Source organism: Pteronotus mesoamericanus, unplaced genomic scaffold, assembly GCF_021234165.1.
Source record: "Pteronotus mesoamericanus isolate MK-2021 breed Mesoamerican mustached bat unplaced genomic scaffold, CSHL_Meso_final contig_25, whole genome shotgun sequence".
Lineage (NCBI taxonomy): Eukaryota > Metazoa > Chordata > Mammalia > Chiroptera > Mormoopidae > Pteronotus > Pteronotus mesoamericanus.
Genome location: NW_026555105.1, coordinates 2,685,730 through 2,712,245, shown reverse-complemented (window position 1 = coordinate 2,712,245; position 26,516 = coordinate 2,685,730). Strand labels below are relative to the sequence as shown.

Here is a 26,516-nt window from a genome sequence, read left to right as displayed (position 1 = left end):
CTGGGATAGGAATTCCTTTTCATTTTATGATATTACGTATGTAGGTTTTACTTAGCAAGTTCACGCATTCATGTGGGTTGTTTGTGTTTAAATGTCCAGGGCGGCCCTGACTGGTGTGGATCGGTGGGTTGGGCGTCATCTTGCAAAGCCATAAGGCTGCCGGTTTGGTTCCCGGTCAGGGCACATGCCTGGGTTGTGGGTTCGGTCCCCGCTGTAGGGGCGCATATGAGAGGCAACCAGTTGATGTTTCTCCCTTACATCGATTTTTCTCTTTCTTTCCCTCCCTTTCCCTTTCTCTAAAAGTAAATAAAATATTTGAAAATAAATGTCCAAGGCAAGTCACACTGACAGGGGAGCCAGACCAAATGTATTAGGCAGACAGATCGAGGCGGCTGAATTAATTGAAAAAACAAACAAACAACAAACAAAAAGATGTACATACTCTTTCAACATAGGTCTGTGTCTTTAGTAAAGCTGAAAAAGGTTTCTATTCTAGCCAAGGGTTAATAGATTTTCAAGAAACCTGAAAATTTTTCCAAGAATAGGGTTGTCAGATTTTGCAAATAAAAACACAGGACACCCAGTTAAATTTGAATTTCCAATAAATGAATAATATTTGCTATACGTGGGACATACTTGTATTAAGCAATTACCTGTTGTTTACCTGAAATTCAAGTTTAACTGGGCGTCCTACAGTTAAGCTAGGATGGACAGGTTGACCAGATGGACGATTTTGGCCGAAGCCCTGCAGGCAGCAGCTTGGGGTGGGGGCAGTGTGCTGGCCACCAGACAGGCAGGTAGGGACCCGGGCACTGGATTCACTGGTCTGTTCTTTAGTAGAGCTTGTGGTTTGCCTCTCTGTGGTGTGTTTTACTTCTTTTGTATTTTGCCTTTTTAAAACTTTCCTTTTTAAATTAACATGTAGTAAAATTGACTTCTTGTACACAGATCCGTCAGTTTTATTTAATGCATGTGTGGATTCATGCACTCGCCTCCTCTATCAGGAGACAGCGCAGCCCCCGCACCCACCAAGGGACTCTCTTCTGCTGCCTTTCCTCTCAGTGGGTCGAGCCGAGGGGGACAACCTCTGCTAGTCACCACCTCCCCCCCAACCACCCACCAGCCTCTGGCTACAACTGACCCAGTCTCATCCCTCTAGCTCTGCATTGTTTCGTACGCATGGACCCCCAGGCTTTTGCATTGGCTTATTTAATCTGCAAGCCTTTGAGATTCCCCCACGGGGTCCCAGGCTTCAGCCCTGCATCCCCTGTTTCCCTGGTCCGTCCCCCGGTGAAGGGCCTCTGAGGGGAGCTTCCAGGAATATCGTGAGAAACGTCCAGGACAGAATCTTGGGAGGCCTGTATTTTCATTTCTGTGACTGACGCAGAGCAAAGTCCATCATGGGGCCCATTTCCCACTGTCCCTGAGCACTCGAGGCATCCACCAGCCCCGGGCCCAGCACCCCTGCTCCCTGCCGGGGCCAGGCAGCCGTTAGCATGGGCTCCGCTCTCACTCCAGAGCTGAGAGGACAGCACCCACCCTAGCAGCGTTCAGTGAGGCCACGGCTGCCCGGGCAGGCCCACCACCAGGCCATGCCCAGGGCCCTGGTCCCCGATCCTCCCCCAAGGAGGTGGCCACTCGGACCCTTCCCAGCCTTGCCAGCAGCTCCTTCTAGCACGGCTGCGGCAGGCGCCTTGGAAACATCCTCCTCCCTAAAAAGGCAGGCGCGAGAAGAGAGCATCCTGCAGCCAGTCTGCCGGCCTCCTTCCTCCATGCTCAAGGCCCCAGATGCGGCCGTCTTGCCAACTGTGACGTGATGAGCCTCAGGCAACAACGGCAACACACGCCACGTGCGAAACCAAGAAGAGACGTCCTCACCCTTTTCCCAGGGGTCTGCACACTGGGGCCCCCAGGCACGCCCAGCACACCGGCTGTTTCTGCACAGAGTGCTTGGAGCCCTGCCACATGCAGTCACCTACATGTCGGCTGTCTGCTTTCACACGGAACAGCCGGGTGAAGGGCTGCGACAAACAACGTCTGACCCACGAGGCCCAAAATACCTACGCGCAGGTACCGGACCCGGAAGGTTGACTTGCCTCTGCTCTCACCACTCCTAGCTGCACTCCCTTCCAGACGTGCACAGAAATCCATCCATGTCCCCATGAGGTAAGACCACCCCCCCCCCCCCCCGCCTATTATTTGCCAAGGAAAGTACTCCTGATAGAGCCGATTCTCTGTCTGTTACCGGTTCCCAGCCAAGATAGGAAACCACCATTCTGGAGTATTTGCTCTGAGCCCGGCGCTGTGCTGAGCGCAGCCCACGGGCAGGACTCCTGGTCCCATCTGCATGGATGAGGAAAGGGAGGTCACAGGCATGAGGCCACCTGCCCAGGGCCCAGCGACAAGGCGGGCAGAGACGGGGCCCACGCCCTGGCCCGGCTCACTGTGCCTGAGCCCTTAGCCACCGAGCTGCGGCTGCGGCTGTCAGGGCAAACGCAGAAAGGGCCGTTCGCCTGGGTGTGGACGTGGGCGAGGGTGAGGAGGGTCCGCTGAGGCACAGGGAAGTAAGACCTCCCACGAGGCCAGCCAGGCAGGTGGTGGTATGGACACAGAACTTTGGGAAGGACACGGGACTCTGAGTTGGGGACAGGGATGGGTGGCAGGAGCCAAATCAGCATGCCTGGCCCAGAGGGAGAGCATAGGGGTGGCATGGAGCACAGCGGGGGCCTCTGGGGGAAGGAGGGGTGCAACCCTCCCACGGGCAGGGCGGCACCTCGGTTTCCTTGTGGCGTCTTTGTTTTCCAGGCCCAAGGCCGTTGGCTGCCCCTAGGAGGCCCACAGCGTACGAATGTTCCTTGTTAATTGTGCAAAGCATTAATTCCAGCCACTTGTCTTGATGGACCAAGGCCCAAGTGACAAGCAGGACCACAGTTAACACTTGTGACATCGGCGCGGCCCAGTCCTGTCGCCCCCACCACGTAGGCCCGCCCAGCCCTGGGAGGACCCATCCCAGTCTCTGGGTCACCCGGGCCTCTTCTCCCTCCTGCTCCAACTTCTGCACAAACAGGATGTGAAGCAATCTCCAGGGCGCAGCCGTCTTGGGGGCAGCTGCTCCGGGGGCGGGTTGCTCGCCAGCCTCGGCTTCATCGGGCTTGGCCTCCGCGACCGCCGCGGGCCAAGAGCTCATTCCTGGGCCGTGCCCGGCTGTCGCGGCTTCAGCACCACCCCTCAACATGCCCTCAATCCCTTCAGCGCCCCGATGCCATCTGGGAGGATCAAAAAGAGGGACCCAGGACCCACGCCCGAGGAGAGCTGCCCAGGCTCCGCTCACAGACACACAGAATGTATCCCACTCTGGGCGGCAGAGAGGGGAGGGGAAGCGGCCCTCCTGGCGTAGGGGTCCGGGGCACGGCAGGCAGCGGCTGGAGGGCTGCCCGGGGCAAGTGTGAGACGGGGAAACAAGGCCACCAGATGGTCTTCTGGGATCGGAGAGGCAGGGCGGGTCCATGCTGCCCTCCTGGGCCTCCAAGCTGTTTCTTCTGCAGACAAGGAGGGGGACCCCGTGAACTCGGACGAGATGCCAAGTCCTCCTCTTGGGAACAAACGACCAGATGCTTCTGCGTCTGCAAGGAGGAAAGAGCCCCCAGCCCAGAGCAGGGTTCACCGCCCCACAGCATGGGGTCGGGGGTGGCGTGGGGAGCGCCATGCAGCGAGGAGCCCTCCTGAGCCGCCCTCAGAGCTCAGAACTTGTCTCCAAGGCCTCACCCCGACCTCCGGCACACGGTCCCTTCACCCTCAGCCTCTCCCTTTCAGAGTCGGAGCAATGTGACGGCAAAGCCCCATCTGTCTGGGCCCGTAGCAGTCCGCAGCTTGCTGTAGGTACAAGCCAGCGTTTGTTGAGTGAGTACGCGTGGTTCTTCTGCAGGTGAGGAGGCTGCTGGCTGTAGGAAGCGGGTTTTGACAGCCAAGCGCTGGGCGGGGAGGGCCCGGCTTCCCTCCCCGGCCAGGGGTGCGGGGCCCAGGGCCAACCTGTCCCCCAGGCACGGTGCCCGGGCCCGCGACTCTGTTAGAGCCCATGAAAACGTTTTAAGGTCTCTTAAAACCAGAAGACAAAATATGAACTGTTCAGGGTCAGAGAAAATGTTTTAATTTTTAATCCAGCCAGGATTATAGGTGTCTTTAAATCAACATGGTCATAAAACGTGCTTTTCAATGTTTTTTTTATGGAAAGGGGAGCCCAGGAAAGTCAGACGCAGCCCTGGCCGCCTGTGTGTCGCGGCTCCTTCGATCAGTCCTGCAGGGAGTCTGCTGTCTTCTGGGTTCTCTTTCAAACTCTGGCCTCCCCAGGAAAGGGGGGACGGCAAGAATGGCCCGCAGGAGCCAGGGTGCCCTGGGGCCCTGGCCCAGCCGTGCACCGAGCAGGGGATCTTTCACCTCGTCTGGGCCCCCTAGTCTGGTCCCCGGTGACCACAAGCTTCGGAAGGCTTTCTAGCAAAGAGCAAGTCAGAATCCATGGTGGCATCTAGGGATGCCTGGAGCTAAGTGACGCTGGTCAAGTTGCTTGGCCTTCCCCTCTGTTTCTCATCTGGAAGAGGCCAGTGAGGACAACAGCGCTACCCGGGCAGGCTCATCGCGAGCATCTAACCTACCAACAGCAACGACAGTAACATCTCATGCTCAGGAGCACAGGCGGGGCCCGGGGCTCAGCATTTTGCATGAATTCGCTCCTGTCGTCCTCCCAACTGTTATTACACCCATGAAACTGATCGAGGGACCAGGCAGCCTGCGGCTGGACCAGCAGCCAGAGCTCCCACGAAGCTGCCTGCAGGAGGCCGGCATCTGTGCGGGAGCCCAGCCCGGGGCCTGGCCTGCAGCAAGGGCCGGCTCTCCCCAGAGCCGCCTGGACAGGGGCACGCTGCCCGCTCCAGCGGGGCCACCATGTGCCAGGACCCCTCCGCACAGGGGGTGGGAGCACAGGCTGTGAGCTCGGGACCGGGAGGAACTGCCTCTCCTCCTCTCTTCTGCACAAGGGGCCAGGCAAGCAGATGCCAGCCCTCCTTCCTGCGGCGTCCTGTCCTGGGGATGAGATGATGCTCCCAGGTGGCTCCCGATGAGCCGCAGGTGTCCGGAGTTTATGGGCCCCCCACCTTGCCCAGTCCCAGAGCCGAGGCCCAGCTGTGCCGCTCCCAGGGGTGACTGACAGGAGGGCCACAGCTAGAGAAAGCGGGAACAGACACAGGCCGCCTGGGTGGTCGCAGGCGACATTTGGGGACCAGGTGGGCGGGGGCTCACCTCGCACCAACACAAAGCTTCTGAACAGAGGCCTGTGCCGCCTTAGATGGAAGGGAGCCCACCCGCGTCACTGTCGCCAGCAGCCGCTGTGTGGGCAGGAAAGGGAGGCCCTGCCGGCCGACAGGACTGCCCAGTGGCTGCAAGATGCTGTCTAGGCCTGGACAAGGATTAGATGCCGTACCCAGGACCCCCCTCCTCCCCTCCTGGTTGGGGACAGGAGCTGGGCATGGCGACTCGGCTGCTCCAGGCGCTGCCCGCGATAGCAGTGCTCACGGAGTTCCTGTTCCTGCCAGCGGGGGGTCCCGGGGCCGGGACCGGGCTGCCTCGGCAGGCGGCACAGGCTGGCACGCAGCAGGGGGCACCAGGCTGCCCAGCACGTAATCCCTGGAGACCGCAGGCTCCCCAGCAGCCCTGCGGGCCTGTCACCAGTACAGACCTCTAACAGGAGGAGGATGAGACCCAGAGCCTGAAAGGAGCCAGTCAGCCCCTCTAATGAACAGGGCGCCGCAGAACACAGGGTGCGACTTTGCCCGAGTGTTATCGCCAACCCAGGCCCCAAGTCGCCCAAGGGGCTCGTGGGAAAAGGCAGGTGCCTGGGCCCACCCTCGGGGACATGGCATCAGGGGGCTCTGGGGTGGAGCCAAGGAATCTGTATATTCATGGTGCCTCCCCGGGAATCCTGGAGGGCACTGTGCTGGACCAACTCCGTGGCAGGGAGAGGAAGAACTTCAGAGCCTATGGTCTGGGAGATGCTGGGCTCACTCGCTTCTTACCTTATTCCCAAAAACTCACACGCCTCATTGGCCAGACTGGCCAGCTGGTACACTGCCCCTTCCCCGACCCAGGCGACCACACCAAATGGCACGCCCAGCCTCTGGACAGGAGAGTCCCAGGGTGGTGGCACCATGCCCGCCCCCCGTGCCCATCCTGGAGGGGCACCGGGTCAGGGGTACGGCACCCCAGCCTTGCCCTGGCTCTAGGCAGCGCCTTGTGACCACTAGGCTACACTCGCTGCGGATGGAGAGGGGTCCCAGACGGCTGCGGGGACGCGGCGCCCCGCCACCTGTGCCGGGGGAGGTAACGAGGGCGCCCTCTCACTGGGGAGCCGTGCGGGTCACGGGGGACGACCATGGAGGGCGTAAAGCACAGACATGGGGCCTCACAGAGGAGCTGCCTCGGATGGAGCAGTAGTTACGTTCTTCACTTGCACAAGCTCTGCTCGTCCTCCGCCACCACCCTGGCAGATGGAAACTACTGTGAGCCCCATTTTCCAGTTGAGGGACAGTCAGGGACACACTCTGGGTCACATGGCTAGAAACGGCAGAGCTGGGGTTTGAACCTGGGGAGTATGACTGGCTCTTGAGCCCACACTCCACTGGACAGGTGGGGCCAGCTCGCTAAGCGCTAAGCCTATCCACAGCCTAGGGTGGAGCAGGAGTCGGAGACAGAGGGGCACGAAGACCCTGACCTGGGGGGAGAAAGAGGGTGGTAAACCTGGCACAAGTGGGGACCAAGCTGAGTTCGGCAGGGCAGGCAGGACAGAGAAGCACTGGCCCCACAGGGGTCCAGTGGGAAGGTCCAGCCAATATCTGCAAGTCTGGGGCAAGGTCACCCTGGAGAGAGAAATCGGGTCTGGCTTAGCCTCACTTTCACCTCGTTCCCCGCTAAGTCCCATGGGGGCTTCAAAGGGAAAAGAGAAGCTAAATGGTTCTATGGCCAGATCAGCCTGGGATCCCGCGGGCGATCCCTCCCATCAGGAGGTTCACCACGAACACCGGCCAAATAAAGGCTCTGATACGGCCTGCGGAGAACGCCGTGTTCACGCGTCACCGACCGTGGCCCCCAGCAGGGCTTGCGAACTCCTCCCGTCAGCAGCATTTCTGAGTGACGCGGGTTTTCAGCCGCGTGGGTCACAGGGCTTCTGTCGGAACGGCTCCGCTCTGCTGTCGCGGCACAAAAGCCACTCTGGCCGAGACAGGAGCCAACGAGCGTGGCCGGGTCCTGACGAGGCGTCACTGCCGGACACCGATGTGGAAGGGTCGCAGAATTTCACACGTCGTCACCAAACAGTCTTTTGATTTTTCTCAACCATTTAGAAACGTGAAAACCCTTCTTAGCCCACGGGCCAACCAAAGCAAGCAGCAGGCCCAGCGTGACCCATGAGACGCCCAACGTGACCCATGAGACGCAGTTGGCCAACCCCGTACAGAACGATGGGAAATCCAGCACCTCTGAAGACCCACTTTTAAGGGTCAGGGGTGTGGACAGGGGACCATGAGTAGAAAGAAGACCGGCCTGCAAACAAGACAAGGGTGCTCCCAATTTCTGCGGTCCCCTCCCATGTGGCTGTGGCTTTAGGTGAGCGATTCTGGTTTTTGGAAGCTCAGGCGGGGGGCGTTGGGGAGGCGCAGCTCTAGACCACAGCAGCGACCTGATAGGAGGGAATCGAGGCCAAGCCCAGGAGCAATAAAGGAAAAGGTTATAAAAGTTAGCGACGTTGTCCAAATCCACTTGGCAAAACCCAGTATTAACCCCACTAAAAAGAAAAATCACAGACTGGGAAGCTGTTTGCAGCCCCAATCACAAAGGGCCAAAGGTCTCCAAAATAAAAAGGAGAGAAAAACCAACACCTGACGCGAACCGTGGGCCGAGGATGCAGACGGACAGACAGCACACAGGGCATACCTGAGGAAGGGCCCGGCCTCGCGCACGACAGAGAGAAGCAAAGCGAAACGGCAAGATTCTGCCTGTCATCGGCTGGATTAGCAGCACGGAGCAGTGTGAGAACTTGTGCTGACGAGGATGGGAAGCAGGGGCCTTCGTGGACGCTCGTAGGGTGCGACGGAATGTCGCCTAGGGAGGGCGAATGAACAATGCCTGTCACATCCACAAATAGTGCCGTTGGCAGGCATTTATCCTTGGGCTGCACTCACTCGCAGGGACGATGACGCGTGCACTGAGGTTTTCCACTGCAGCCCTGTTTGTACGAGCAAAAGCCCAGAAAACACCCAGGCAGCCATCCCAAGGGGGCTGGGTAAGTCACTTTCGGTAGCAATAGCAACAGCAATAATAATAACAGCTCTCATCCAGGGCGAGTGCTAGGAGCTGGGTCCTGTTCCCAGCCCTCGATACTTGAAGCCCCACCCAGAGACCAGCAGCAGCCTCTCAGCCGCCTGGGGGCTGGCTGGAAATGCAGGTTCCCAGGCTCCGCCCAGACCTGCTGAATCAGAATCTGCATTTTAACAAGACCCCCAGGGGGTTCCCGTGCAAGTTAAGTCATTGTTTTTAAACCCTTCCTGCACTAACTCCTTTCACCTCGGAACAACCAAAGGCCCAGGCCCTCTCACTGCCTGCCGAGGCCCAGAGGCAGTCACGCAGCCCGTGAGAGGCAAGGACACACTCGCTCCACGCGCACACACACGCACATGCACACCCACAACGGCCTGGCCTTTAGCGAGCGAGGATGCTCTTGAATCGCAGCTAAGGACCAACCTCCAAGATAAGTTGCCAGGTGGAAAAAAAAGCAAGATGAAGACACTGTATACACTCTGCCACTATTTGTGGGAGAAAAATAAAAAAAGGAGAACAGAATTTGTATGTAATTGCTGAAATACCCAGAGAGCATCTCTGAAGAGATATCCAACTGCTTGGAAACAGCAGGTGCCTCTGGGAAGAGGAACTCAGCAGCCGGGGGAAGGCAGCCCGAGGGACGCTATTCACTGTGGCACACGTCTGCACCCGCTGAGTTCGGGGCCATGGGCATGCATTAACCTACTTTACCATAAGTGTTTTTTGTTCTCTTCTTAAAAACTGGTGGAGGAAGAAGCGACACCCCCGCACCATTCTCATTAAGAAATACACTTTGGGGAAGAAGAAACTGGCACAGCTGGGCCACCCCCACTCCCCACTCCCCTTCCTGTCTGCCCTTCCCGTCTGCACACATCCCTGAAGACGGATGCGTGGAGGGCTGTGAACGGTGTTGGCGGGGGTGGGGGCGGGGCGCGGGCGAACAGCAAATTCTCTGAGTATTTGTGGCTCAATAACATTTACGTTTTCATGGAAGGGGCTTAAGGCCTTGCACCCGCCAGTGTGGTGGTCCTTAACGAGGGGCGGTTGTGAAACGTCTGGAGACCTTTCTGGATGTTACAGCTGGGAGCGGCTACGGGTGTTGGGTGGGCAGAGGCCAGGGATGCTGTTAAACAGCCTGCAATGCGCAGGGCAGCCCAGGCTGTCCCGTGTCCCGAGGTGCAGGAGGCACACTGGCATGTTGCAGGCGGTCACGTGCTTGGGCATCACCTGGGGCTCTCGTTCAAGTGCAGGTCCTCATGCCACAGCCCTGGGGCGGGTGAGGGTTGGCCCGTCTAACCCTGCTGCTGTGGGACCACGCTGAGCGAAGAGGCCTCCTGCGCAATCATCGAGGGCAGGGGGGCTGGCGGCCGCTCTCGGTTTGGACCAAAAGTCTGGACCCTGAGGACTGGTGGGGGAGGGGCAGGGGCTGCCGCCCTTGATGGGAACAAGCCGGAGCATTCAGAGACCCTGCATCAGTCCAGAGTACAGGCTGCATCAGAACCAGCGGGGGAGGTGGCTGGGGACTCACCATCCAAGGTCTCCACGGAGAGCTGCAGGCCCAGGTTGTGCCGGGGGTTGACCACCCAGTGGTTGCTGGTGGCCGTGATGTCGAACACCAGCCAGCCCTCCTCTGAGGCCCAGAGAGTGCGGCTGTCAAGCAGGAACAGGTCCGAGTCCCTACAAGAGAGGAGGGGACACAGGCTCTGGGTCAGCAGGTCATGGCTCTGTCACCCTGTGATCCAGCCAGACGCTGATGGGGACAAGGACCGTGGGGGGTGAGGAGGCAGGAAGGGGTCTTCTGGTCCCCAAAACTGGGTGAACCAGACCAAGATCCAGGCATGGAGGCCCCTCAGCAGCTGTTGTGGGAAAAGGGACTGCGGGAGAGGCGTAAAGAGATGCCCATCGGGGACAAGGCGCGGCTGCAAGGCACGCTGGCTGCTGAAACCTGTGAGCGGGACGGCAGCGGGACAGAGTCCAGGAAGGCAGGAATTAGACAGCCTCCGTACTGCTGGACGTCTCAGGGACAGCAGTCCTCATTTGCTGGGTCACGTGCCCTTTGCCAGGTGCCAGCTGCCCCACGTGTCTCCATTCTCTCGGCCCTAAGCTGCAGGGATGTTATCATCTCCATCGAGTCCGTGGTAAAACCCTGACTTGCCCCGGGTCATCCGGCCAGGAAGTTGCCAAGTTGAGCCCAGGAAACTGGGCTCCAGTACACTCTCATTTCCAGGCTACATAACCTCTGTATGAGCCCAGCCGGTGCCAGGAGGCGAACTCCAGGGCTGATGTTATTAACAGAGCCGGCCCTTTAATTCTCTCTTCTTCACATGCTGCAGTAGCAAAATGGGTTGGACCACAGCTGGCCTTGCTGGGGATGGAGGATGGATACATGGATGGACAAACGGATGGATGATAGATGAGTGGGTGGGTGGATGGATGGACTTCACATTCCTAGATAGGCTTCTAGTGTATAAGGTATCATAATGTCTCTTTTGTACTTTTAGTGGTAAGGATTCAGTTATAATATGTTGAGTCTTTTGATAGTCGATTGAAATATCTGAGCCCCTACGTGGTGCCAGGCCCTGAGCTACAATGATGGACAACACCCAACCAGCTCCTGCTACGGCCATCTCCAGGTTACTCGGAGTAGTCTGCTTTCCCTGGAAACTAAGGTGAATGTTCTCTGCTCACAGATAAAGCCATCACATGTAATTACTTTTATTGAGCCCTTACCATGTGCCAGGCCCTGGGTGGAAATGCCTGACAAGCAGCGTGTCCTTGAGTCCTTATAATGACGACATAAGGTGGATACTATGACCTGGGTCACCGTGTAAAACTCAAAACTGAGGCTCAGAAAGGTAAAGCTGCTCACCCGGTTACACTGCCCGAACACAGGGAGGCAGTGTGGACAACTCCCTGGTTCTGGGACCCATCCAGGCCACCTGTAAGCCCACCTGTGTGACCACACACGAGGACAGCTCTTCTGGACACGACCTCCGCTCAGGGGCCGTTGTCATTTCAGAGCGTTGGGGAAGTCACTCACTGCAAGATACCCACTAAGCTTTCAGCACGTGTCTCCCATGGGTCCCGCCCGCCCCTTCTGAAACAATGGCCAATCATGCCCGCTCACCTTCCCCGTGTGGCCCACAGACCTCCAGGTTTGTGAGGTTGGCCAAATTGTAACTCTGCTGCATGCCAGAACACGTCAGACCCAGGCACGTCAACATGCACAAGACTCGCAGGAGGGCACCCAGCCACTAAATCAGCAGTGTTTGCCTGTGTCTCAGATTCACGTGAACTCAAACCCACCGGAAGTGCAGCAGAAGATTAACAGGTCACTCAGAGAGACCAACACGGGGTCGCAGAACCGGGCTCAGAAACACACAGGAGCCACGGCCAGTGTGAGGGCGCAGGCCGGCTCATCACAGCGGCAGAAGGAATGAGCTTGAGCCGCACTTCCCCCTCTGCATCTCTCCACCCAAAAATCTAGGGGCGGAGAATCCAGCTGGTCTGGTCAAGTCCATGCCCAGCCCTGGGTCACGGGAGGGCAGGGCACTCCATGGTGATGGAGAGCGTCACCAAGGCCACGGGATGGGAACAGGGGTTATCCCTTCCACAGGCTCCCTGAAATCCTCCTCTTTACGTAATACCACCTTCCAGAACCCAATTCCGAAAACGCTGGTTTACGCAGTGCGTTGTATATGGAATGGAATGCAATGGGACTTCTGACCCTAGACCGACGAAATGTAGCCATGGTATGAGACACTGCATTGTCTCCTCGCCGGCCAAAAGGAAGTCCTCTCTCAAACGCAGAGACAAGATAGAAGCAAAGAAGTCTTTTCAGAGACACAAAGGATTTTGAAGACCCTAAGTTTGACTTGCAAGTCCAAGCGGAATAAAAACAAGGAGATGCTCTCCGGTGACCCATCCCCTCCCCTCCTTCCCAGAGCCCGTCCAAAGGCAGTGTCAGGACTGGCTTGGGGGGTGGCCACACAGACGTGAAACGTACAGGAGCTTCCTGCGGGCGTCATCTCCGATTTGCCTCGATGACTCCCCTGGCCGTGGGGGGCTCCCAAGCCTGTCAAGGAGCCAGTCCGTTGCCCTCAGCAGTTCAGTGAGAGAAGAAACACCACCCTGAACCAAAACAAGCTCCGTCCCGGGGAGCCAGGCTCCTGGGGCCCCTGCGCTAACGCCCCCACGACGGCACAGAAGTCACAGACCTGGGTGGTGACTTTGCTGGGAAATTGTTATTTGTAGGAAAATGTGACCAGCTCCCTGGGGAGGCCCTTCTGGGCAGCAGAACAATAAATAGTAACTTACGGAGCAGAATCGGGCCTTTGATGAGGGAGGCTCTGCCAAGCGATACTAAGCCTTCTCTTATTACAGGCCATGACTCCGAGGGCCAGATGTTACAGGCCAGCCTTGACTCATCCCTGAATCAACACAAGCGCACCGGCGCGCCCCCTCCACGCCACAGTTTGCACTTTGTTCCAGGCGCGCTTGGAGGAGCCAACCCTTCCTTTGAGGATGTCGGGACGGGAGGGCCTGGTTGAGGTGGGGAGGGTGAGGTGCCAACGCGGGTTTTGCTTTTTGATGGAAGGCCCGGGCAGGAGGTTGGCCTGCGAGAACAGGACCGCGGAGAAATAGCTCAGCAGCCGAGCCCTGACAGACAGGTGGGAGAGCGGGACTTTCTAGCTGCCGTCGGGAGCATCTCATTAGAACACGACAGTTCTTAGCACCAGGAGGAACTGAACAAGCCCTTTGTGATGTATCTATTTACCTTGAACACACTGGCCTCCCAGACCCAGCCCAGGTGAGGGCAGGGTGGGAGAGGCTCAGGGGACGGCCCGAGGAAACAACACGCACTCATTCACCGGGCCCGCGGCTGAAACCTTAGGGGCTTTCCTGGCTGCAATTCCCTGACTCTCCCAACAGTAAGACCACTGTTCCCATTTCATAAATGGGCAGAGCGAAGGTCGGAGGTGAAGCCGTTTATCCACACTGACAGACCTTATAGGTGATCTTAACACTTGAGCTCTGAAGCTTGTCACCTCCTTAGCTCACCCTCTCACCAAGGGACAAGAGACACAGGGAATCATTGACTCCTGCAGTACACGTTCTTGTCACAACGTTGCACGGGGCCGAGAAAGTTCTAGAGATGATGAGCTCTAGGTGGTGGGGAACAGAGAAGGCAAGTAGGTCAAGCCAGCTAAATCCTGAGCCTCAGCTTCCTCTTCTGGAAGGTGAGGATAACGCCACCTTCTTCAGCGACCGGTGACAGCCAAGTGAAGACCAGCCGGGGACAAGGCATCAAGGCTCCCTGGAGCTTCTCTACAGCTACGACCAGTCCCGCAGGTGTCCGTGTGCACTCCCGGGGAGATGGCAGGAAATTCTGGGAACTTTATCTGTCTTGGCCCCAGTCATTATGTGACTTCCAAAGACCCGCATGTCAACAGACCATATATTCATTCAAAGGATGGTCATTTGGCTCCAAAACTCATCAGACAAGTATATCCGCATGTTCCCAGCTGCAGATTTTCCTGCTGGCTTCATCTTCAATCTGTCTTGATGACTTTCGACCACTAACCACTAACGACCACTAACAATCCCTGCTATCACTGGACCCACACGCAGCTCTACCATGAAGTTGGGGCTGACCACACCACTCGCTGTGAGCCTGAGAGCCCGTGGAGGGGTCCCGCCATGTCCAGGGCTAAGGTGGAAGAGCCTCGGCACTTCTCTCTGGGAAGCTGGCCGTGGGATCAAGAAATCTGACTCTCTGCTGCAAAGCCAGACCACAGGCAAGGGAAGGAGGTGGAGGCTGCGCAGGAGGCGGGTCTGTGAAAGACACCAAGCCAGCCCTGGGGGGAGTGGCCGCCTTGGGCGCTCCAGCCCCGACCGGGCGCCCAGCTTCCTCAGTGACGCAGCAGCTACGGCAGAGTAGAACCTCCCTGCTGAGCTCTGCCTGAATTCCTGAGCGAGAGAGTAATGGCTGTTTTAGCCACTGGGTTGTGGGTGGTTTGTCTCCCACTGACATGGAACCCAAGCAATAGCCTCACTGTTTGTAACAAAAACTGAACACAACCCAGAGGGCCTGGTGCAAACATGATGGACGTACGAGTGCTACACAGCCGCGTCAACGGGCCGTGCAAATCGACTTCTCAGAGAGAAGGAAACATGGACTTCACCAAACAGGTATTATGGAACAGCATGGGCAGTGTGCGCATTTCTGGGAAAATACAGAGTGCTCAAGATGGCACGAAAAGGTGTTGAAAATTTAGCCACCTTTCCCAGCCCTAATCCCCAGATGGTTTTAAACTGTATTTTCACCAAATTCTCCAAATTATCAACAGATAATTTCTTCTTATGCAAATTGATCAAGAAAATGGAAGAGAGCAAATTGGAAAGCTAGTATTGGAAAGCTATTGCTTGTATGCTGTCGATTCCAAACATGGATAGGGCCAACTTGGACAGACATTTCTCTAAAGATGTACAAAAGGCCAGTGAACACATGCAAAGATAATCAACATCTTAGGGAACTGCAAATCAACACCACAGTAACCCACTAGCATGGCTAAAACCAAAAGCATAGACAATAACACGTGTTGGCAAGGATGCGGAACCCTCGCACCCTGCTGGACGGAATATAAAATGGTGCAGCTGCTTTGGAAAACAGCACAGCAGTTTTTCAAAAGGTGAAACATGGAGTTACCATATGCCCCAGTAATTTTACTGTGCAAGCGAACTAAAAGTCCTATACACGAATGTTGATTGCGGCATTATTAATAATAACCCAACAACTCAACTACCCACCACCTGAGAGCTGGATAAACAAAACCGGGCAAACCCCTACAATGGACTGTTATTTGGTCACGAAAAGGAAGGAAGCACTGACACGCCCGCCACCTGAGAACTTTGAAATCTTTAAGGACAGGAAAAGGAGTCACACACGAAGGACCACACACTGCATGGTATCATTGCCGCGAAATGTCCAGAAGAGGCAGATCCACGGGGACAGAAAGGTTAACCATTGCCAACAGGCGGAGAAAGCAGAGGTGGGGGAGGCTCGCTGATGATGGGTACGGAGCTCCCTTTGAGGGCGATGAAAATGTCCCCACTTTGAATGGTGGTTTTTGTTGGACAACTCTGAATAGACGAAAAACCACTGAATGGTACACGTTACAAGCATATATCTCAATAAAGCTATGTTTTCAAAAACAGACAAAGACAACATAAGTCCCAAATGCATAGCCTGACATTATTGGAGTAATTCTGCGTTCACAGTGTACACACCTGCGCGCGAAAAGCCCGCACGCCCGCAACGCCGGAGTACCCGCGGCCGTTCACTCGGAAGGTGCTCCCCTCGATGCGAGCACGGCGACACCGTCCCAAGTTAGCAAGCACAGTTCTCTTTCCACAAGAAGCAAGATCCAAGGCAGGGGGTCGGGGGCCGCACACTTCCACATGCTGCTGGATCCGCGGAGCAAACCTGGGCTAGGTGGGCGCCTGCCTCCTGCCGCCGCCCCGAAGCTGACAGGGAGGCTGCGAGCTGGGACGCAGCCTTGGCGTCCCTCCCTCCTTCTTACGCGGCTTCCGAGGAAGGAAGTGGCAGGAAGACCCAGAAGGTCCCCTTCTTCCTGCCTGAAAACCCGGTTCCCCCAAAGCCCTGCGCTCTGTGAGGCATGAACCACCGGGGACCCTGAGCCACAGCACTGGGGGGTGTTAATATTTCATTGCCTGCCTGGGGACAAAGCATGGCTGGGGCTTGCAGGCTCCTCCTCGTAGGGACACCATGAGGACCAGTGAAACCTCACCCACAGGGAAGAGGAGGACCACACACAACCTAGGGGCTAGTTTCCACCCGTGTCCCTCAGCCCACCTTCCCCCAGAAAATGCTCCCATGACGGAAAAATGGGTATTTTAAAATCTCCAACGTGGGAAGGTGGAAAGTTGTTTTTTCCCCCTCTGGCTCTTTAGGGACTATTTTTAGAGACCACAATCTCAGGGGCCTTCACCCACGGTCCACTCCGAGGGCAGGAAGACCCCCGCACGGGACACAGGGTGTCACGCCTGGACCGGGGCCTCAGAGAACACTCTGCACACACACACAGCCCCAGGGAATCCGGCCCCAAAATGGCAACGCGGGGCTGAGACAGACGCCTGAGGGTCGCCCTGGCCCCAGGCTCTCCGGGGAGCAGCCGGAGCCAGGGGAAGCAGGGGCTCCCGGGGGCCACCCAGCGCCCGCCGTCCCAGCCCCCAGGCCAGCCTCTGGGCCCACTTTCACACGTCTTCCCTCCTCCTCCGCAGGACTAGGTGGGTGATACCTTGGACCCGCCAGCGTGCCCCAGGGGTTTAGGCCTGCACAGCCCCACCAGACCTTGGAAAGGTCCCTCCCGCTGCGTTTCGGCTCGGAGGACCAGGGACGCTCTCTTGTGCGCCCCCCGCTGGTGGCTGCGTCAGAGCCGGACCCAGTTCGGGGCCTCCATCAAGGGTGGGGGATGGAAACAGTCTTGTGTCACAGCCCGGACCCAGAGTCACTCCCCCTAACCCCCGATGACGTCCCTCAGGACCAGCCCATCACCGTCAGGGGCAGGTGCAAGCCCCCCCGGCCCCCTCCCCGCTCCAGGAGCCACGGCGGGCGGCCGGGGCCTCGGCACCCACTGCGCCACGAGCTCTCCAGCGAGTCTCTCGCCTCGTCTTCTTCCAAGGAGGTGCAAACAATGGCGAGCCCCGCTTTACAGATGAGACCACTGAGGTGCCGAGGAGTTAAGAAAGCGTCCTCGGCCAGATGGAAGGCAACAGGAGGCACGTGGAGCCACCTGTCACCAGGGCGCCCCCAGCCAGGAACTTCCCCCCAGGGTTAGAGGAGACAGAGAGAATCCAACAGAGGATGCGACTGGCCTAGGGCCAAGTGCCGCCCCCGACCCCTTCGAAGAGGGGGAAACGAACTTCAGATGCTCTGGCAGGCAGAACGACCCCCACCCCGAGGCCCCACATCCTAACCCCAGACCCTGTGACTCGGGCGCTTGCCGTGGCAAAGGGACTTGGCGGGCGTGACTGAGTTGAGGGTTTCTGAGATGGGAGATGACCCTGGATGACCCAGGTGGGCCGCTTATCTGCACACGGGTCCTTACGCGTGAAAGGGGGAGACGGGAGGACAGAAGCAGGGGTCAGAGTGACGAGACTGCCAGGGGAGGGACGCGGTGGCACGAGCCACGGACCGGGGCGGCTCCGGAGGCTGGAAAGGACGAGGGAACGGACTGTCCCCCGGAGTCCCCCAGAGTCCCCCGGAGTCACGCAGTCTCGGGACGCCCTGACGTTTGTCTGGCAAGATCCATCAGGATGTCTGACCTCCAGGACCGTAAGACAGCCCTTTCGGCGCCTCGCACAGTGAGGGTCGCTGAGCCCTGATCAAGGGCGGGACAGGGAGGGATGAGTCCTCTGGGCCAGCGGGCGGAGGAAGAGGCTGGACACCAGTGTCGGGGGAGGGGGTGACAGTGTTCGGGAAGAACGTCCTTTGGGAGGTCGCTGGGAGGAGCAGGGCTGAGGCGGCCAGGAGGGCTTCCGGCAGAGGTGACGGGATGCGGGCTGTGATGAGAGAGGCTGACAGGGAGAGGGAGCAGGTGCCAGAGTACAGGGGGCGGGGGGATGGCTGGAGCCCGCGAGGCACCCCATCCCCTGCCCCCCCGCCCCAGGAAGGTTCTGGCCCTAAGAGAACCGGGCGGCTGGGGAGAGCGTCAGGCAGGGGTGGAAATGACCGGCTCCGTTGCTCATGGTCCCCGGCAGGCTGTCCCCCACCCCTGCTCTGACCCCTGACCCTGACCCTGCGTTTTCTCTCTGGAAAGCCCCACGACCGACCGGGCGTTTTCAAGCCCTGCGTGCCAGGCGCTGCTGCCGGGCCCAGAGGCCGCGCCCCTGAAGGCAGAGAGCGAGAGACAGGGCGATGGAGAAGCCAGAGCTTTCCCAGGCTAACATGATGTCAGGGAGGAGGGCAGGCCTGTTGCTGCCACGGATGAGTCAGGCTGGGGAGCCAGCTCCGTGCACCTGGAGTCCGACCAGCCCGCGAACACCAGCCCTGCAGGGAAGCCAGCCGGGAAGGAGATCAAAGGAGCCTGGGAGGAAGTCGGGCGTGGCAGCTGCCAGGCCCGGGTCCAGGCAGGGCCCCTCCTGAGCCCCAGGCTGGGGAGGACCCAGCCCTGGCCCCAGCACCCCTCCTGGGCTTCGGGGAGGGCCCTGCCTTTCTACCCCGTCACCAAACAGTCCCTGGCGTCCCCAGGGCGGGAAGATGAAGTCAGGGAGGTCCAAAGCTTTTTTTAAACACTCTTTAAGCCTGCACATCCAGGAAGACTAAAATTAAGTCGTTTGGGAGAAAGGTGGAAAAACACACAACGACGCATGGAATCCTCCTCCCATGCGCCGCCAGCCCACAGCCTCCCTGCCCCGTGACCCTCCGTCCGTCTGTCTGTCTCTCTCCGTCCTCTCTCCCGCCCCCGCGCCTGGGCATTCACGAGAGGTCAGGCACACTCCTGCCCCGAGTCCGGAAAGCCCATGCGGTCAAAGTCAGAAAGCGAGTCAGCAGCCGTCAAGGTCCGGGTTTCAGCTTCCCCGTCAGCAAGCGAGGGCTAGAAGTTTATCAAGGTCTTGAAAACCAGCCTCCATTAACAGGACATCCAAGAGAAGAAACGGAGAGGGTCAAAAATCCAAAAAGCTCTGCATTTTGCCCTGGCTGCTGTGGCTCAGTGGGTTGAGCACAGGCCTGCCAAGCGAAAGGTCACCAGTTCGATTCCTAGTCAGGGCACATGCCTGGGTTGCAGGCCAGGTCCTCAGTTGAGAGGCAACCACTCAACGTTTCTCTCCCTCTCTTTCTCCTTCCCTTTCCTTCTCTCTAAAAAATAAAAATTTTACAAAAAAAAAAAAAAAAAAACAACCCCTCCGTATTTAGGTAAGTTTGGGAAGCACTACACGATTGTTGCTCCTTAGAAATTTCGTATTGCACATTAGCTCTCTAAAGGCTCTGGAAAGTTCTGCTACAAAGAAATGTCTACTCTGGCAATGCCATGTGGTGAAGAGGCTCTTGAACTCGTGCGTCCGCGCAGAGCGCAGTGCTGGGCGGGGAGCGGGAGGAGGAGCACAGTGAAAAGCGGAAGCCCCCCCTCAAGGGGTGCCCCGACCGGCAGGGGAAAGCAGCCAGGAGGTCTGAGTGGAGCACAAGGTCCTCTTTGTGAGAAGTCCCCAGGGTGGTCCTTGGTCACACTTTGGGTGGTCAGGAATGGAGGTGTCACCACACAGGGCTCTGGGTCCTCAGGACGTTGCAGTACAATCCCAGGGGAGGGACCCTGGGCCAGCCGACCTCTGTCCCTGAGGTTCTTCTGTTTGTCAGGTGGAGAACGGCACGAGGCCTGCGGATTAAACGGACGCTGCAGCCCAGACGCCAGCACAGAGCCGGGCTCGGCGTCCGTGTGAGAACCTTCTCCCGCGGACTGCAGCTGCCCCACCCCCAAGGCAAGGGCTCCCAGCCTTGCCGCGCGGCCCTCCTTCAAGACACAACACCTGAGAACAAGCCTGGCTCTGTGACACCGAGAGAGCTTGCGGAAGCCCATGGCACCGGGGGCGGGGGGGCGGGGAATGCTGTTGTCCCGTCGGGGGGAGACGGAGGTTCGGCGAAGCCTGCCAATGTCCCCAAGATGGAGGGAGAGCTGCCACCCTCCCTGTCCCCAGAAGCCTGCACAGGCTTTCAGAACCTCAAATCTGAACAGACAACTTCGCTGCCTTAACCCTTTATTAGTTCATAAGATAAAAAGCCCAAATGCCCTAATGTCTTCCATGACACGGGAGATTATGTAGCTGAAGGTGCAAAGCGGGAGAGGAAGGAGGCACTATTATAACCCCAGGGGAGCCCCTACCTCTAAGGCCCTGAGTGGCCCATCCCCCAACACCTGTCTCACTCCCCTCTCCTGCCCCTTCAGCTTCATCTGCCCAGACTCCAGCCGGCCACAGGCCTTTGCACATGCCGTTCCCGCTACCCGGGACGCTGTTCCTTATCCTTTACCCTGCATCACATCGTTCACCCTTCCGCCCCCTAGGGAAGCTTCCGCCAACGCCCTGGAGGGCAAATCCTCATTGGTCGCCCTCTACGACCCTCCTTTCCCCCGTTCAGGCTGGTGTTTCAATTTGCTTGCACAGTTCTCTGGGTTTTCCTCTCTCCCCACAAGACCGTAAGCTCCTCGCGGGCAGGGGCCGGGCCTGCTTGGCCCGCCACTGTCATAGCCCAGCGCCTGGCAGGCAGCACGGCCCACAGCGCGTCTTAAGTGAGCGGCGAGTGGGTGCGCTGCTGTCCTCGGTGCACTCTGGCCAGCCTCGGAGGCTTTCTGGCCTCGCCGTCTGCAGCTTGTGTGAGTAAAGGAGGAAGAAAGAATGTTTTTCCAAATTACGCAGGTGTCTCCAGTAATGGCTTTGCCTCCAAGTCCCCGGGGCCTCGGGCCGCTGCCCCGCCCTGTGCCCATGGGTCAGACACCGTTCGGCCCCTGGGCACCTGCACGTCCCACCTCCCACGGGCCTGCTTGTGCAGTCGGGGGGTTGCCAAGTCACCCCCTGCAGGACCCCCGGTTGGGAGTCGCTGGCTGTTTGGGGTGTGCCTCGGCCACCCCTCCGGGCCACCCCTCCGTGCCACCCCTGCATCAGGGCCCGTGGCTTGTCGGGAGGAACCCCGCGGACACAGACAATAAGGAGCCACATCCGGGAAAACGGCGAGTCTTAGGTTTACCTTTGAACCCGACTCTCGCTCCCCCTCGCTTACAAGCCCTAGGTTTGGGTCCCAGAATTTCCAGAAACTGGAGGCCCTCTCTTTCCATTCAGCCCCCCAAGGGATGAGCAATAAGTCACACTGGGGGTGGCAGCGCTCAGAGACAGATCTGCGGTGACCCACAAGGACCTCTGGGGTCCCCCTGGAAACCCCAGGCCTTGTGGGGAGCGCGACAGGGCTTCGGAGACGGCTCTGGAAAGCGCACACTGCTGGGCAGCTGCGTGCGGCTGGCACCAGGGAGGTGGGCGGGCGGGACGCCAGCGACGGAGACTCATCGCAGAGACTTTCCCTGGTTGCCCCACTTCCTCCTGCCTCCAGCTCCAGCCCAAAATAGAACGAGGTAAATTCAGCCTCTTCACGCACATTCAGGGAATAAACAAACCAACACAAACACAGTTATCGGGCCGGCCGGGTCCTCTTTCCTACCTTCTTTTTTTTTTTTTTTAAAGAACCACAGGCTGTTTTCAGATTCCCAACCAGAGGCAGCAAAACGAAGTGTAGCCGGCAGACGGGGGAGAAAGGAAATGAGCTTAACAGCGGCGTCTGCAGACAGCAGCGTGTGTCGCGATGACCGGATTCAAGGTTTCCAAAAGCAAAGGACAGTTCGGAACAACGCGACGCAGGGGTGTCTGAGTCATGGGGACTGCGGATCCTCAAACCGAGGAGTGGCGGCCCGGGAGAGGGGCGGCGGGGGCCAAGGCCTGCTCAGGAAGGCGCCACGTGCCACGCTCCCTCCCACACTGACCCGCGACAGTCCTTCCAGGTGGATGCTCACTCCCCACCGTCCTTCAGGGACCCCCGGGAACAGATTCTAAGTCAAGGGCTTGAATGCGAGTAGTCTGTCGGAGAAGTGGCCTCAAGAGCCACCTGGAGGGAGGCAGGGAGGGAAAAAGACAGAAAGGGACGCAGCGGGCATCTGGGTCCCCCAGGCCGCGGGCCTCACGGAGTCCTCCCTGGGGAATGCAGGGCCCGTGCACATGTAACACCCAAGGAGGACCCCCACTTCCTCTCTGCGACAGTGACAGGTTTCTCCAGGAGCTCCCCTTTCTACCTCGGTCCCCTCTGCAAAGCTGGCTCGCAAACCACCCTGCCTCCCCCAGACCCCGAACTGCGGGCCCAGCCCCAGGAACGAAGGGTAAGCCCACACCCCAACCTACGACGCTGAGGGGAAAAAAGAAGCCTCCTGTGGACCCAAGTCTCTTCTTTAAAGAGTCCTCGAGGAAGAGCCAGGAAAAAATTCCTATCCCTCAAGAAGCACCAATATCCCAGTTCTCACTGCAACAGCCCAGACCGTGCAAGGCTGTGGGAGGGGCGGGGCCGGAGCAGCGTTTTTGGGGGGTGGAGAACGGCAAGCAACACGGGCAGGAAGGCGGGAAGAAGCCAGGACGGAGAAGCGCGGTCAGCGCCCCAGTACCCCGCACCCCCCCGGGGGCTCGTCCAGAAGCGCAGCACCTCGGGTTCTTCCCTGGCTCCCAGACGCCAGCCCCCATGTCACCTGGAAGCATCCGGGGATCACACCGCTCCCTCCACCCCAGTGCTTCTCAACCGGGGGCGACCCTGCCTCCCAGGGGACATCGGACAATGTCTGGAGACACCTCGAGTTATCGGAACTGGCCGCATCCTCTTGTGTCGAGGCCGGGGATGCTGCTCAAGCCCCGACAGTGCACAGGCTGCCCCGCAACAGAGGACGATCCGCCCCACGTCAGCGGTGCCGACGCTGCGAGTCCCTGCGGGAGGAGCGAGCCCGAGCCACCTTCCGGGGGACTCCACGTAGCGTGGCCCGCGTGCCTGGCTGCCCGCCTTGCTGGACACACTTCCCCTTGCCCTGCCCGTCTCTGGGAACATTTCCTAATCATTCAGGTTCACACACGACCCTCGTCTCAGGGTCAGCTCCCGGGAGGCCTGACCCGAGACCACTGGCCAGCAGGGTCCCCTCGATGGCAGCTTCACTCAACTAGCAGTGTCTGCCTCACGCCCGTGGCTCGGCAGGAAGGAGCGCTGCAATCCATTGGCAATGCCTGCCCCGGGTCCCAGATGGGAAGTGAGAGCGTGCACGCTGGAATGCGGGCCAGGTGTCGGCTTTCCTCCCGCCCCTCTTGGATGGGCAGAATGCAGGGCCGTGGGTCTTGTGAAGGGAGAAAAGAAAAAAACGCAAGAAAGAAAATGGCCCTGAAGATGGGGCTGGCGGTAGGAAGACACAGGAAGAGCCTGTGTTTGGACGGACCTTGAGCGTTTACCCAGAGGCCTGCTTCTGCCCTGAACTCAAAATGACCAAGGACTTCCTTCCCCGGGGTTGACTCCTGTAAAACATTATCTTCTGGGGAGCCTGCATTCCCCATCCTCACTGAGTTCATACTTGAGCAGGCACTTTCCTTCCCAGCCACAGATGACCGCCCATGACCAAATTGAAAAATATTAATTCTCTTTGTCTCCTGCCAAAAAGGCTAAAGCAATTACAGGCCTTGATATGAAACACAGATGTTAATACATTTGGAAAAATAGGCTCCTATAGGCGAGCAGAGGTCCAAGTATGAAGTGCTTTTGGAATTAAAGTTCCAGATCAAGTTATACCGCCAGCCCCCTATTCTGACGCCCGTTCTCCCCGAATTCACTCCAGGGCAGGGAACCCAGGGCCACGGCACACGCGACATCTCCCCCCTTTGCAGACGAGAACCATTCCACCCTTGGGTACCCCCTGGCGCACAGGCTCCAAATAATATAATTATCATCATCACGGGGAAACTGCCCTAAGATCGAAAAGTATTATAATTACGGGCAATTTTCACTTTTTGGAAATTGGGCTCAGATGCTGGAGAAAGACCGCAAACAAGGCGTTCTCAGGTTTCCGTTCTGGAGGAGAGGACACCGGGATGGACCGGCCCGTGGCGGGAGGCACTGGGAGGGCGAGGGGCAGGGAGGGGTGCCCGTGGCCGGCGCCCACCCCCGCTCCTGCGCCCCCCGCCAACAGGTATTTGCTGCGCAGGTCCCGGTGTCAGGTGCCGCACTGGGCGCTGGCAGTGCCTCGGTGCAGGATGGCCTGCCGAGGCGGGGAGCCGGCACAGGAGGCCAGATCCTCCTTCCATCCGTCCGCGCACGTGCAATTTGCTGAGCGCCTACTATGTGCCAGGCTCCAGGGACAAGAGGTGCATCCGCACTGCTGGGCCAGGGTGGGCAAGGTCTCTTGTCTTCCCGGCCTCAGTTTCCTTGGGCGGAAAATACGCTTCCCCCTGTTGCCGATTCCTAGGATGTGTGAAGGGGAATAAATATGTGTGTCCACCAGCCAAGGGAGCCAAACAAATGGGACCGGGGAAGGGGTAAGTTTCCATCCCTTAACCCCTACCGGGGTGTTGTGCCTCAGTTTCTTTGTCTGTAAAAGGAGGTGGTGAAGGTATAGCCCCCGTGGGGGTTGTGTTGGGAAGGACTAAAGAGTGTCTGCTGCGTGGCCAGGGCTCACTACAGTCACCTCTGTCACCGTCACTGTTCACGAAGGCTGCCATCTCTTCTCCCAGCCCAGAGGTGCCACCAAAAAAGCAGGGGCATGGATTACATGGTGGATTTGGGAGACAATGGCCAAATCAATTGAGACGTAAAAAGAGCAACCCTTTCCCACAAGGCAGGCCTGCACAGGGACCACTACATGGAGAGATGTGCTCACCTTGACCTTCACAGTCAAATCCACAAGGAGGGTTGGGGCCGAGCAGAGAGGAAATGTCCCCGGCACTTGCACTCGGTGTCCCATGTACCCTCCCCCTCCCAGGAAGATATCAGGACCCCCACCCGCCCCCCACGGGGAACCCTAGCCCCTCACCAGCACCGTCCGCCTGTGCACTCCCTGGGGAGGCAGGATGCAGGCCAGGCATCTCCAGCCCCATTAAAGGAGCAAAGTGACTCCTCCAAGGTCCCCCCAGGCCCTCAAAGGAACAGAACAGAGCAGGGAGCGAGTCTCCTCTGGGAGCCTGAAAAGCCCTCAGTGCCGAGGTGAGGCCGGAGCCAGCACATCGGAGCTCCGAAGGCGGGGCCTCAGCACCCCAAGTTTCACTTCCTGCCTGGTTTCGAACTCGGCCTCGGGAGGGTCATCTGACTGCTCTGCGCCCCAGTGACCTCACCCACAAAACGGGAGAAAACAGGCTGCTCAAGGTCACTGGAAGGAATAAGGCAGGGTGCGTGCCACTTGGTGCGCACCAGCCCGACCCGCCGCACGCCCTCGACAAATCAGATCTGCCACCGCCGATTCCCCCGCCGCCCATATTCTCCCGGAGAAGCCAGGCTTGGGATGGATTATGGAAGGAAATAAAAGGCACAGAGATCAAAACAGCCCCCGGGGCCCACCAGCTGCTTCAGCCCGCAGGACAGGAAGCCAAGGGGCCCGTGGCCCCGGGAGACCAAGCAGGGCAGGCCAGCTGCGCTGCAACCACGTTAATGGGACTGGACACAGCGTTTCCACCGCCGCCAGCGAGGGGTCCCAGGGTGCAGGCTTTTCCCAGAGTGGCCCCCTTGGACATGCGACAGGACCCCGAGGGGGACCGAGAGACACCCGTGGCCCTCGTCCCTGCTCAAGCCGCTCTGAGCGGGGTCTGGAGTGGGGCCTGGAAAGGGGCAGCAAGGAAACAGGCCGGGGCGTCCCGAGCAGGAGGCTGCTCCCTGGCGCACTCCCCGCTGACCTTCCGGGCTCTTCCGGCGGGGCCCTGGCAGCCAGCGGCTCCCTCCTCGCCCGCGACAAGGCTACTACGGAGCTGACAGGGAAAGTCCTGAGGAAGCAGCTCCAAACCAGAGCTCACACCCTGGGGCTGAGGTGTACTGGCGAGAGACGGAGGCCAGGAGACATGGAACCAAGCACGTAGGCCTTCAGGAGCAGCAAGGAGGCTCCAGAAGCTTCCAGAACCAAAGCCCAAGGGGCTCTGCACCCTCCGCCAGCCACCTCCCTGTGCCATTCGGACACTCAGTCAGGGCCTGGACTGCACTTGGAGTTCAATCTTGTGAGAGAAAAACCGTTGTCTTTGAGAGACCAGGCTAAAGGGCGCCGGGGGGCCCGTTACTGGGAGAGATCTCTCCCCTTCCATCGCGTGGGCACAAGGCGGCTCACAGACGAGAGAGAAGAGGGGTCCTAGCCCTCAGGCCACAGCCCTGGCTACACAGGGAATCGCCTGGGAGCTTTAACAGACATCGATGCCCAGCCCCACGCCCAGCCTGCGCTGGACGCCATGATTCCCGTGTGTGGCCGGGGCACAGAACCGCAGCTCAGGATGCCTGTCGCCCTGGGCGAGCCCCAGGGGAGGGGGCTGGTACAACGGGAGGCACCACGTTGCCGCCAGGGCCAACAGCCTGAGCCTAGAATCTCAGCCCCACGGAGCTCAAG

General features: G+C 58.8%; 1 protein-coding gene across 1 annotated transcript in view; it reads right to left on the bottom strand.

The window, feature by feature from the left end:
* The window catches only part of BMP7 (bone morphogenetic protein 7), a 75,086-nt gene that overhangs the window by 11,879 nt on the left and 36,691 nt on the right, over nt 1-26,516 (bottom strand). Inside the window, exon 3 of the mRNA XM_054573349.1 lies at nt 9,890-10,038. Within this exon, the coding sequence (XP_054429324.1) occupies nt 9,890-10,038 (149 nt within the window). The remainder of the gene's footprint in view (nt 1-9,889; nt 10,039-26,516) is intronic.